This window comes from Adiantum capillus-veneris, chromosome 22 (assembly GCF_014529385.1).
Source record: "Adiantum capillus-veneris isolate H3 chromosome 22, ASM1452938v2, whole genome shotgun sequence".
Classification (NCBI taxonomy): Eukaryota; Viridiplantae; Streptophyta; class Polypodiopsida; order Polypodiales; family Pteridaceae; genus Adiantum; species Adiantum capillus-veneris.
In genome coordinates, this window is record NC_140952.1 from 72663669 (window position 1) to 72676775 (window position 13107).

Genomic DNA, 13107 nt, shown 5'->3' on the forward strand with positions numbered 1-13107 from the left:
GAAGAGTTTTCGTCCTCAAAAACAGAAGTGGTGGTATCTTCATAAGAACACTAATTTTTTCCACCGTGGCATCCCTCATGGATCCAACGGTTTGTTGAATCGGAACCCGGTTCATTGGGAGGTTCAATGAAATCAAGAATAACATCTTGATTTTCCACATTGTTGTCCCTGTACAACCGTCTTGGTTAACTGACCCATAACCAACATAATGTGAAGACTCCATTTAAAACTCACTTGAGTATGTTAAACGAGTTATCCTAACTAAGAGGTGTCTAAATGCATACCCAAGTTTCAGAATTTCTGAAGGTACTTGAATGTGCAATATAACCTCGGCTCATCTTTCCATGAAAGTACTATGCTGACATACTCATCAGCAGTAACCAAGTCCTTGACTTACTATGGTTTCTTGCCAGTAGCCAACCCCATCAAAACTGATGATTAAGGTTGATAACTTGAGAATAACAGGCAGAGACTAAAACTAGCCGTAGCATGCCTTTCATCGTATGAAGCAAACTCCAAACCAGAAAGGTAACCGATCCAGTTGTTTCACTTCTTGCTAATGTATGCACTTAGCATATCCTTTAGCATGGTTTACTAACGTATGCACTTTGCATATCCTTTAGCACTAAATAGAATGCTTGTAAGCTGCCCATCCTACGCGGGATGAATAACAACAGTAAAGGTAAGGTACTTCCCCCAACCACTTACAGACAGTCTTCCACGACTGACGATAAACCATGACTCAAACATTGAGTAGACAGCCATATACTCGATATGGAATGGAGAAAACCAACTAGGTTGAAAGCAGATTGGAGTTTTAAGCATCCAATCGCAAACACCCATACTTAGCCATCACCTTGTATGGCAGGGTGTAAACTCATACTAAATCTGCAAGAGAAACTGCACTGGCAGTGCAAAAAATTACAGAAACAATAAAGTCCATGAATTTGCATGCCGCTCCAAATAAATTTGTGTTAAACACTAGGGCCCATAACACCTAGTGTGCATGCATTTAACACAAACATATCCGAACCGCAATTCCATGACGAGACTTTCCACTATACTTACGTGAAAATCTTGCAACAAAAGTTGGACCATAATAGAATGTGACAACCCGGTCACACCTAGGAACCAACCATGAGACCTTCTCATGAACGTAGCATACTTTGCTATATGTAGAAACAACCCTCCGTTAAGGTGGTTTCACAGCACTTGTAATCACAACAAGTCTGTACTTAGTACACGACAATTTTTTGCCACTGAAATTGTACCTGATACTATGTGCTTCGAATGGTCTAATGAACGGATGCGACCAGCACCTAGGGACTTCGTCGTGACACATCATTAAGAATTGGGCGCCAGTATCAGTCCCAGAGACTCATATTCTCCACATGTGGAATATGTCTCAAGTAAGGATGTCAGGAAAAGTGACATCCATCAAGTACGAGCTGTACTTGTGTGTGGAGGTAACTGATAACACTCTGCGACAAGAGTGAGAGGGACCCTCATTATCATGCTCCACATTGACTAAACCGAACTCCTTGAGTTCCTAGACCATGTTGTATCCCATGTGACAACATGTGCCAAATCGAACCCTACAAGTAGGTTCGTAACATCATAAGGCAGAAAGGTAGATTGAACACTTGGTCCAAAATACTTTGTGCCGACATGCCCTTGGCATGGCTCTGTAACATTCAAGCGTGCTTATATGTCTTGAAAAAAAAAACCAAGCAAAGCATACAAAAAATGGAATAACACCAAATCAATAGATACGTACCTGGAGATTTGAACGTAATGTTCACTAACTCGTATGCAAACGGAGAGGAGCACATCTCCTAGCTGAACAAACAAACAGTATTGCACTAGGAACCGTGGGTGTTGCCTTCACAATCCAACCCCTTTGGTTAAAATCTACGTAGTCAAACCCCTTGGTAAGACCCTTCGTAGAAACTGCTCAAGTAGCAGTTAATGGTAACCAACATAGTTAACCGTGTAGGTTGAATGGAATCAACTTGAAAACTGTGTTCGTCTGCTACCGCGTGGTAGATTGCGGAATTCTTTCCTTGAAAGTATAACTGGGAGAGATCAATTGTGATCCTCAATGCAGATCGAACTGTGATCCTTAATGCCTATGGGGTGATGTAGCACTCACCTGTCGGGTCTTACCCCAAAACAGTATGTCCATAGACACTCTGTAGTGCTATAGAGAGAGCAGGAGACCCACACAAGTGAACTACCGATCTCTTATGGACATCCATGCTATCACCAATGATTGCTGCGTCTATACTCCGTGGTAGAGAGCAGCTGGTGTGAGTTTAAGATTATCAAAAACTCAACTTGAGTGTCTCACTGAAAACATGTAGTGCAAAAATGACACCCTAAACCTCCGTAATGACAAGACTCTTGCTTGTCCATTAACGTCGATGTGTACTTCCGTGGGTATATCTTGAGAACAATCACCCAAAGAATGCCAATAGTTGGGTCTTACCCTTATCCTAACATCGGCTCTTAGCCCTTATGCAAAATAGTGTTCAATCAACGAACCGATGAAGACTAATTTGAGTAGCATCTTAGCCACGTGTTAGCTGAGAGTTAGAGCACCTTGGCTTAGGCTTACTCACGAGCAAAACATGTATCAAAAGCTTCTAGAAGATTTTCATTTTTCCCTTAAAGAGCGAGAGAGAGAGAGAGAAGAAGAGCATGCTGGGCTGAGGAACTTTCCTTAAGGTTTAGAGTGGGCACCCAAGCTGTGTGCTCTTACGCATCATATGCCTGACTTGCAGCTTATCGTATAAGCATTCCACAAGTTTTCGGTATGACTTGCTCATTGAGAGAGGTATCACATCTTGATCTACCTCGGAAGCATTTTTTCGGCAGCAGTAGAATGGAATCCACCTAGCTAGCATGCCATGCATACATAATTTTAAGCTCTTGGAAAAAGTGATGGCCTCAAATGTGAGAGCCATAACCATAAGGGCCTTGCATAGTTTAAACTGGTAGGGATTGCGTGAGCAAATATTCCCTAATTTTCTAGTTTCCCAAACTTGTGTGCCAATGCCCTTGACTCCAAGTCATTGGGCAGTACCTTGGCACAAGGGAGAAGCCTTGCTTCATAGATAATTGCCAAAGCACGTTGTTGTACACAATGACAGTCATTGCGAAGCAAAGTGTAAACATGGAAAAAATAAGAAGAACTTAACTTGGCTAACCTGGTAGTTGTTGCTGCAACCAATTGTCATGAGATTCCAAAGGGAAAGCTCGCGTGAAGATGGCGCATAGCCAAATCTGCCGTGCGAGAGAAACTTGTCGCATATGGGTATACGCCCTCTTGTATCATATACATCCGTTGTATACGAAATGAAATAATATGTAAACAGTTTGCGAAAGCCTTCCCAAGTTTGTATGCTCGTAGCATATGCCAAACGTGGCCAGCCTCAATGCAAGATGTATAAATACTAAAGAGACTCGACCTTGATCTCGTACATACTTGAGTTGATGAATGAGTTTCATGATTATCTTAGACGCCCATTGCATACCATAGTTATCACGCCATGTGCAATAAACAGTACCAACTGCGTACCTTATGAAGTACACCTACCGATGAAGTGGCCGTCGTAAGAATCGAACGAGTTGGAATCAAGGTTCCTCCGTCAATACTGTGTGTTAATCCTCCTCCGTTAGCGTGTAAAAACTGTGACAAAGAGTCGTCCATGCCAAGGAACTTGCTTCCTTTTTCAAGTCCAGTAAGAGGCCATGCATGTCTCCTTTGATGTATGTTAGATATATGCAATAGAGATGATGCATGTTCCATCGAGGTCAAATGCTTCATAAGCAATTGACAGCCCGCATTAAGAACTCCTGCCGACCAAGCTTGTTCACCCGAAATTGAACGTGTTACTGAGGGGAAACTGCAAATAGTACGAAAGCAGTAACCCAACATTGGACTACACCAGCTGTGCTCATGAGCACCCTTGCACGGAGTCTTGCTAATGGCAATAGCAGTCATAGGCTTAGTGACCATTACTACTAGGCAACGTTGCCACCCTGCATAAACCATGAGGGTAATCAACTTGATTAAAACAAAATTGAAAGAGGTTACCTTGTTTCTGGTCTTGTATTCAAAGCCGTGTGTCGCAATCATGTGATGATGTTGGCCTAATTTGGCCAGTCGTAATTCATACCGAGGTCCAACGTTGTCATACGTGAGACAGGTAAAGGAAAAGTAACCGTGAGTTTCACCCTGCGCTTGGCATGCAGTCATTGCCAATTACTTTAGAAAACGCATTGGATCACATTCACAGGCCTTGCCTGTACCAATAGTGCACAAGCCTTGCCTGAACTGTAGGATCTAACATTGCCGGCGGAACCATGTCCGAGCAGAATTTCCTCTTCGAGCGGTGGAACCATGTTGTCGAATTCTGGATGGCCATGTTAGCAACATCTGACGCGGTGTATGATCACGTAGAGTGGCACTTTCGGAACACACCTGCAAGCTGTTGTCATCGCAAAGAGAGCCGAGACCAAGGCCATGCCGTTACATAATGTTGAACTGTAGACAACAAGCCTTCATGGCCGGTAAAATTTTGCCTTGGAATTCTCTATGCTGAAATCCGATTGCCTACCCGAGAGTGAGGAGCGGGCATTGTTCATCTGATTATGAGCCCAGTGCGGGGCCCTTGCATGCTTATGCATGTTGATGCATGCGACAGTCCTGTGGGAAACCTCCCTGCAAAGCAAAAACCTAAAATTTTTTTTTGTTTTTTTTAATAAAAAATATGCATGTCTGCAGCGATGGAGTTCTCCGTTTGCTGCGCAGGAAGATCACCCCGAACCACTGGCCATATCGCTCCCCATGCCTTCGTCCCATGACGAGGATTGCCTAGCAGGCCGCTGCGATCAAGCCGAGCCCCAGACCTCATCATTCGGCACTGGTCGATTTGCACCCTCCTCCTCGATTCCGTGCAGGTCTGCCATGGTGGATGGTACTTGGCGCTGAGTTGGTGACGTCTGTGGGCAAAGGTTGGCGTGGCTGGGCGGTTCTGCGGGCCCCCAAGTAGAGGATGACATGGCGTGTCCAAGCGACTTGTCCCATGCCTCCTACGTGCAGGTCTGCCAGTGGCTCCTTGTGCGCAGGCAGCCATTCCCACGGCCCTCCTCATCTTCTCCACTGTCTAATACTTCGTGCTTCGAATCAAGGGACCATGCCCACACTGCATCACCTTAGGTTTTCTGCCCATGACTTCAGCTTGCCATGAACGTCTTGCCGAGAGAGTTGCAATATCATGCACGCCTTTTCGCTGAAAACGAGGGAGAGAGAGAAGACTCCCAAGCGAGAGAGAGGCCATGCCTTATACCGAATCTGAGAGAGAGACCTTCCTCCTCCTCCATAGCTCTCCCCTCCCCTGAGCTCTGATACCAATATAAGAACCCTAGGAGCTAGAGACCTGGATCCTCCACCCAACCGCCCATACTTATAGGCTCTTAGCCCTAGGATCCCCTGTCCACACTGCTAGCTGGCCCGTGGCCGGGGTCCGTGGCCCCCCCTTAGGGTAGGGCCCTGCCCGTAGGACCCGTGTCTTGACAGTAGAAGAACACCCTTTGTCGTGCAAGGTTTGATGAAGTTGTGTTGGAGAAGAGCATATCCCCAAGACTTGCATGCATGGCCGTAAATGTGCCTAAAAGGCACGAGAGTGGTTGATCCTCCACAAGGCTAGAAGGGAAAACATCTACATAGAAACAAAACAGTCCGTGAGATGTAAAAAGTCCATTTTTTTGTTACCACCAAAACCATTGAAATGCAAGGGACATACAATTACAAGGAAAATCCCTTGGGTTGGTGATCCCTCGTAGACGTATGTGTCCAAACATGAAAACATGTTGAACGATTGCCACCGTACCCTTGTCTCTTACTTGCTTGAAGCCTATTAGTCTTCCCTTCCAATGGAGATCAACGTTTGTTCTTTCACGAACATGATGGGGACCGATTGCGGAAGGTTGCATGTAGACCCACGCACCTTCTTGAAAAACTTGAGGTTCCCATTGCTGCTCCTCATTCTTCGAGTTGTGGAGAACCATACTTTGAATGATGGGTTTGGGGCATCTATTTTGACCATTGTTTTCCATGGATGCTAGTGGGAGCTTGAAATTGCAATGGAGAGCTTGGGGAAGGAGGAGGGAGACAGTTTAGAGAGAGAGTGGGAGCTTACAGTTGCAATGGAGAGCTTGAGGAAGGAGGAGGGAGACAGAGTTTAGAGAGAGAGTGGGAGCTTAAAGTTGCAATGGAGAGCTTGAGGAAGGAGGAGGGAGACAGTTTAGAGAGAGAGTGGGAGCTTAAAGTTGCAATGGAGAGCTTGAAGAAAGAGGAAGGTGTAAGAGTTTAGAGAGAGAGTGAGAACTTTGTGTTATGGAAAGGGGCTATGGAGGAAGGGAGTGTTGGAAAAAAGGTTCTAGAGTGAGAAAATGACTTTTTGATCATAGGGTAGGTTTGGGGGGAGTTTTGGATGGAATATTTTGAATTTTTTTTTAAAATTTGAAATTTTAGGGTTTTTGCAAAAACGTATCTGTGGACCCACCACTCCCCCCCTCCCTTTTTCCCCCTCCCTCTTTTACCCATCCACCTCCCTCTAGGATACAAAGCAATAAATGAGTGGACAACCCTATTATTCTCTCTACTTTCTTAGGTTCTAGACTTATATACATTGCTCTCTTCCTATTGGCTGGAGCCTAATTAACCTTAATCCTATATGGCCCAAGGAGAGTCCACATTTTTCCTAAGATTTTGGCGTTCTTTTTTCCTACTTTTAGCCCAACACTGTTTCTTTCTTTATCTTCAGTAGCAAGCTAATGACATGCCGACAAGTGGTGCAACTCTCTTTGTAGCATTCTCTAAATCCCTATTACATAATCAAGGTGAAGAAGTATATATATAGTTTATGCTCATGATTTGAGGAATGGGGTGAATATCACGAGATCCCCACTCTGGATGAAGTTGAAAAGGCAAAAGAGGTGCCACCTACCGTGCCAAGCAGTCAGTTAACACATGAGAGGAAAGTGGAAGGTCCAGTGAGGGAGGCACATGGCCAAGCGGGCTGCACCAGGGAGGAGGCGACATCAACATGTTTTCTTTAATATACATGGCTCACACAACGGACAACAACATTGTCACGGTGGACTATCCTAGCTCAGAGTGTCCTGTTGTAGGTTGATTTCGCTGAGTTGGTTATGGTGACGAGTTCGATCTCACTGAGTTGGTGATTTTGAATGCGACCTAAGCATCAATTTGCTTGTAAACCAAGTGTAATATTGCAAGATTGCCTCTATGAACAACGTGAGGAGTCACGAAGGGTTGCTGAAGTTGAGGGTGGATGAGAGTTATGGGGAGTAGGTTTACAATCACATGCCCATTATACGCGTATATTCACAAGTGCCTTATGTGTTACGAAGATCCCCACTTAAACAACAAAGTGAAAGATGCACATTGATTTTTAAAAATAAAATAAAACGAAAAGAACATAAAATAAAATACCTCATTGACAAATTAAAACAAAAGAATATTTTAATGCTCTTATAAACAAAGATAGAGCTAATAAGCATAAGAAATAATAAAACAATTATTTCAAATAGATTGAGGTCCTTAAATGTAAAGACTCTTTTATGAATTGAAATATTAAAAAAAGAGAAAACGACCTAAATACTAGTGTAATTTGTGAAAATTCCCAAAATACCCTTCAAATTTCAAAAATTTCCAATATACCCTTGTATCATTTTGGAATGCGTTTGCCTCAAAATTTGCATAGTGTAACCTTTATGACAATGGAGTTATATCTTACAGTGTTTTAAACAAAATTATTCACCAATGAGCTCACAAATAGAGGCAACTACGTCTAAAAATGATGAACAATTTCATCTCATGTGCCCACAATACCATTGAAAGTTCAAATCCTATCATCACCTATTGAGGGAGAACCAGTCTTGAGAGAGAACCATTATTCATATGAAGATGGCAAAAAAATTGTCTTTAGAAATGTTTGCGAGGTTAACGAGGGACATGTTGAGAATTTTGGAGAAATTGAAGGGCATTTTGGGAATTTTTGGTCAAAATATGAGGGGTACATTAGGAATCTTTGATATTTGTCAGCATATTTTCGCAAATTACATGGGTATTCTGGTAATTTCATTAAAAATTGAGGAGTATTTCGGGAATTTCGACAAATTACAAGGGTATTTTGGTAATTTCATGGAGTCAACACTCCACGTGATGGAACCTCAAACTCTTAAACGAGGTCTTTTTAAGTGAGCCAGAAAGCAAAGAGAGATTGTGTTTGGTTAGGAAAATTATTTTCTCGGAACACTGCATTTAGGCCACATTTCAAATGGCTATGGCAGCTCGGGCTCTCTTGCATGTCCCGTCGCATTCTCTTCTTCGTTGCAGCCCCATTTCATCCTTAAGAGCAGAGAGCCGTTTCTCCGTCCCCCTCTTCTCCCTTCGTTGCAGCTCCCTCGTCTCCTCTCGATCGCAGGTTACTGCTCTGCAGACGCCCTCTTACGTTGTTCAAGAAGAAGGAAAGCCTGAAAGCTTCGAGTATCGCGTCTTCTTCTTCGATTCCACAGGCAAGAAGGTCTCTCTCTCTCTCTCTCTCTCTCTCTCTCTCTCTCTCTCTCTCGTACACGTGCACACACAATATGCGCATACCCGCATCCCAACCCACCACACACAGACAGACATGCACACACACACATTTATGTGCGTGCCTGTGTGCAACATATTTTGGTATTTGTAGGTGTCACCTTGGCATGACATTCCTTTGCATGCCGGCAATGGGTTGCTCCATTTTGTTGTTGAGATTCCAAAAGAGAGCAGTGCCAAAATGGAGGTTGCTACTGAAGAGCCTCACACCCCCATCAAGCAAGATACAAAGAAGGGGAAACTGCGCTTTTACCCGTGAGTATTGATTTGTGTGTGTGTGTGTGTGTGTGTGTGTGTGTGTGTGTTTGTTTGTGTGTATGTAGCTTTTCTTTTTAGTGCATGTAACAACATGCTAAAAATGCACATGTGTGTAGTTTTTCTTTGTAGTGCATATAACAATATGCTATAAATGCATTTATGTGTGTGCATGCATGATGGCTTCTTTGGCATTAATTGCTTTCAAGTTTTTTGAATCAAGGTTTAACATAAATTGGAATTATGGGCTTCTTCCCCAAACATGGGAAGATCCTTCTCATTCCAATGTAGAAGTTGAAGGTGCTTTTGGAGACAATGATCCAGGTATGGAATGTGTATTTGCAAACTTGAAACACTTACATGTCTGTGTATAGTTCCTTTGTTTATGCTTTTCAAGTGTTGTGAAGGAAAACCATTTTTCCGTGTTAGACTAGGAGGGTACGCGATACAACTTCTGAAAAATAAAAAACTTTCAAAACATCTAAAATGTAAAATTGAAGGGCGATGGTCTAGGTGATGAAAAGCCTTATGATGTAAGAAAGTCACAAGACTTTTTACTTTCTCTATAAAGAGCGCTTGATGTGTAGCGCTCTGGTGCCATATGTGTTTACCTTATCTTAGCGTTTTCTTCTCCTTTGGAGTTGCCTTGCACTATGTTATATGTGTGTATTCTTTTGGAAGCCATTTGGAGATATAGATATAAAATAGGAGTTAGGTTCATTTGTTTGCATTTTGTTTCTTTCTCTAAACAATTCTCAAGTCTTAGTGCTGGGTTTTTTATTTAATGTGAGCCATTAGTAAAGCGGATCACAATTGGCATATTTTTGTCTAAATGTGTCCATGATGCACATTTGTCTTTTATATTTTTAAGGTGTCCATTTAATGAAAGAACGTACTGGGTAAATGTAAATGTATGATGCTGTTGGCTTTCTAAAACAAGCCCCAGAGAAGAAGAGAGTTAGGGAGACTTTTGAAATTTAATTATTTTCTATATTGATTGGAAGCCTTACTTGATTTGCTCTATTTTTCATTTTTATGGTTTTAGAATGCCAACATGAACCTTCACCTTGTCTTTTTAACAGTGGATGTGGTGGAAATTGGTGAGAAAAGAGCTGAAATCGGCGAAGTTCTAAAAGTGAAGCCCTTGGCTGTCTTGGCAATGATCGATGAAGGAGAGCTAGACTGGAAGATCATAGCGATTTCTGCCAATGATCCAAAGGCAGACCTTGTAAATGATGCTGAAGATGTGGAAAAGCACTTCCCTGTAAGATGCACATTTTGTTGTAGAATTCTATGAAGCCGTTTTACCATCGGTAATAGAATATTCTAACTCCTATTTTTTTTGACACAGGGCACATTGACAGCTATTCGGGATTGGTTTAGAGATTACAAAATTCCAGATGGCAAACCTGCCAATAAGTTTGGGCTCGGTAATAAAGCGGCAGGCAAGGTAATTTCAAATCTTGGATCGTAAGAGGTTTAGGGTTTCAGAGAGTTAGTAATTTGTAGCCTTTCTGTGTGTACGCCTTTTTGTGTTTCTCTTATGGAGATGCTTGTGTGCTTTTGAGGTTGTAAAATTGCGCGTTTGCTAAGCTTGCTTGTTCATTTTGTTGATGGACCTGTATGTTTTTCTTTTTTACACTCAAAAAGCTTTTGGATTAGTTGTTCGACCAAGTCTTTCATGTAGCATCTGAAATCGAGGTCAGGTTCGATTTGTCCACCTGTAGAAATTACTACGTTGATATCAGCATCATTTTACATGTCGCCTCTATCAAAAAGGCTGCCAACAATGGGGATGATTTGCTCATTTGTAGTCAATAGCTCCCTTTATCACGTGCGTTAAAGAGATTATCAAGAATAATACAACATACATGCTATATCATATTTACATTGCGAGCCTATTTAAAAAAACCCCAACCCCCTTTAATGTATACATAAAAGTACCAGTTTTGCGTGTTAATAATCCTCATCGGTTAACTCACATGATATGATAAATGTTTTGAAGAGCGACTGCCCCGGGATCTATTATTTGATGTGTCTGTATGTTTTGTGTCATTTGTATGCGCTCTTGAACTATGTATAGACTCTCACATGAATACAGGCATAGCTTTGCATGGGCATCTTTGTGGATGTGTATACATGTAGATGTGCATCTACGTGGAGAAATGGCTCACGTCTTCAGTTGGTTAATTTGTGCCAGGATTACGCCTTGAAGGTCATCTCAGAGACAAATGAGTTCTGGGGGAATTTGGTAAAGAGATCCACTCTGGCGGGTGACCTTTCTCTTCTGTAAAATCTATTTTTCGACTGTGTTGTACAATCATAATTTATATGTTTGCAAAGCATCTACTGTGGATAGCCGTCTTGCCAGTCTTATCAAGCTTGGTGCTTAGGCAAATGCTTGGATCAGCTTCTTTTCGCTACGACATGCGAAAGCCTTCCCTCAATGCTATTGTAACCCATCCCTACCAGAGCTTGCTTTTTTTTAGGGAGAAATCTCATGAAGCTTCTATGGAGCTAATGGTTATAAACATGTTGTCGATGCATACTACCCTGCCAGCAATCTCTTTAAATAATTTCTAGATCCTTTCTATTACATTTGGTTCGTTTTTCCATTGACACTTTTGTAGCTCACGGTATTATGGGTTTAATCCAATAAACATTTGTGCTCAGCTTCTTGATTCAGCAACAGTTCATTCAAAGCTTGAGGGATGTATGGGTATGTATAGATAATATCAGTCGCACATTCAAAAGTCAGAAATAATGGTTTTAGGTTGGATACACACGGAGTGCGGACATTCGTTACGCACCAAAAGTGCAGCAACTCGATCCCCGCCTGAGCTTGGGCAGGGGGTAGTGGCTACCCTAGCTTGTCTATGGCCCATTCTATGCTGCCTATAGTTTTGGGTTGGGTGGTACCAGTCCACGTCTGCATGCCCAAGCTTGGGTGGGTGGTCTGTAAGCAGCCTTAGTCTCTTATGAAGAAGCGTTGTTCGTGTGAGCACAGACACCTTATGTATTTCACTTCTCTCTACAAAATAAGTTAGAAAGGAAAATCAACCAACTAGTACTTTTATTGAAAGAAAATCTAAGGTACGTTTTGTGCGATATAAGGCAGACTTTTTTTTGGTCAAAACTCAAATTGTTAGTTGTATTAAATCCAAAAATTATACATAGCTCACCTGAGCCATGGCTTCCAAATAGACACAACAAAGACCTCCAAATGAGACCTGGCAAAAGACAGACCTAGCATCATGAAACTGAGACTAAAACAAAACGTAATCAAAACTAAAACAATCCCGAACACTCCCATAACACTAGCCGGACAGTGGAGGCCATCCCTGACAGCTAAAGCATTTGCAAAAATTAACATTGAAAGGGTGGGGTCCAAGGTCCCCATCACCAGGATTACCCGAGTTGCCACCAGTGAGCGGCCATTGCCACCAGACAACTCATTGCCTCCAGGAATCAAACACCAAACCTTAGCTACAAAATTTGTCATCAGAAGATGTACCTTCAAAAAGAAGCCGAGACGACATGACAAGACAAGTTGAGAGGATCAACCTGCCTTATGAGAAGAACCCCCTTCCACCAAAGCTGTGACCTCTATCATCATCACCACCCCCCCCCCCCCCCCCCCCCCCCCCCCCCCCCCCTCCCCCATCGGGAACCAACTGTCCACATGGTAACCACCTCAGCCGAACCAGAGAGACGTGCCAACCAAAATCCACCAGCAACACCTATGACTGAGCATTGACAGCAGTACCACATAATGAGAATCAACATGGGCCGGGCGAGCAGGTTCCCATCCAAAGGATGGAGGGCAGCCGCCAAGCCCTGTAAGCAAAAATATGCACACCCCGAGCCCCAAATACCACCGGAGAGAGTGGGCAGTCGAAGCTGCCACTCCAGGAAGTCCCCTGTCCGCAAGCCTTCAGTGACTCCTCCCTGCCAGCCACAGAGCCTGCAGGCTGCTCTGTGCAGAGGCCAGGAGCCCCCAGATCAACCACCAAGAGGGCACTGTTTTCTTATCTCAATGTCTCTTTGTCATGCAATGGTAACGTTGCCTTAGCTAGGCCAACTCTGCCAAAATTGGCAGAATTAGTTTCCGAAGGCAGTATTTTGGAGGAAAGAGTGGCCAAAATTGGCAGAATTAGTTTCCGAAG

At 43.0% G+C, this 13107-nt stretch overlaps 1 protein-coding gene across 1 annotated transcript; it reads left to right on the top strand.

The window, feature by feature from the left end:
- Positions 1-8324: 8324 nt before the first annotated feature.
- LOC147429574 (soluble inorganic pyrophosphatase 6, chloroplastic-like) lies at positions 8325-11328 on the top strand. Its single transcript, XM_086495838.1, has 6 exons — positions 8325-8618; positions 8781-8941; positions 9165-9265; positions 10024-10205; positions 10293-10391; positions 11142-11328. The coding sequence occupies exons 1-6, from the start codon at positions 8373-8375 to the stop codon at positions 11232-11234; spliced, it is 882 nt and encodes a 293-aa protein (XP_086351964.1). The 5' UTR covers positions 8325-8372; the 3' UTR covers positions 11235-11328.
- Positions 11329-13107: the final 1779 nt, after the last annotated feature.

Bases quoted from the DNA above. Each gene is read 5' to 3' on its own strand.
- LOC147429574 (XM_086495838.1), top strand. From the start codon at position 8,373: ATGGCTATGGCAGCTCGGGCTCTCTTGCATGTCCCGTCGCATTCTCTT. The intron at 8,619-8,780 runs GTCTCTCTCTCT...TGGTATTTGTAG, and splicing joins TCGATTCCACAGGCAAGAAG to GTGTCACCTTGGCATGACAT. The intron at 9,266-10,023 runs GTATGGAATGTG...TCTTTTTAACAG, and splicing joins TTTTGGAGACAATGATCCAG to TGGATGTGGTGGAAATTGGT.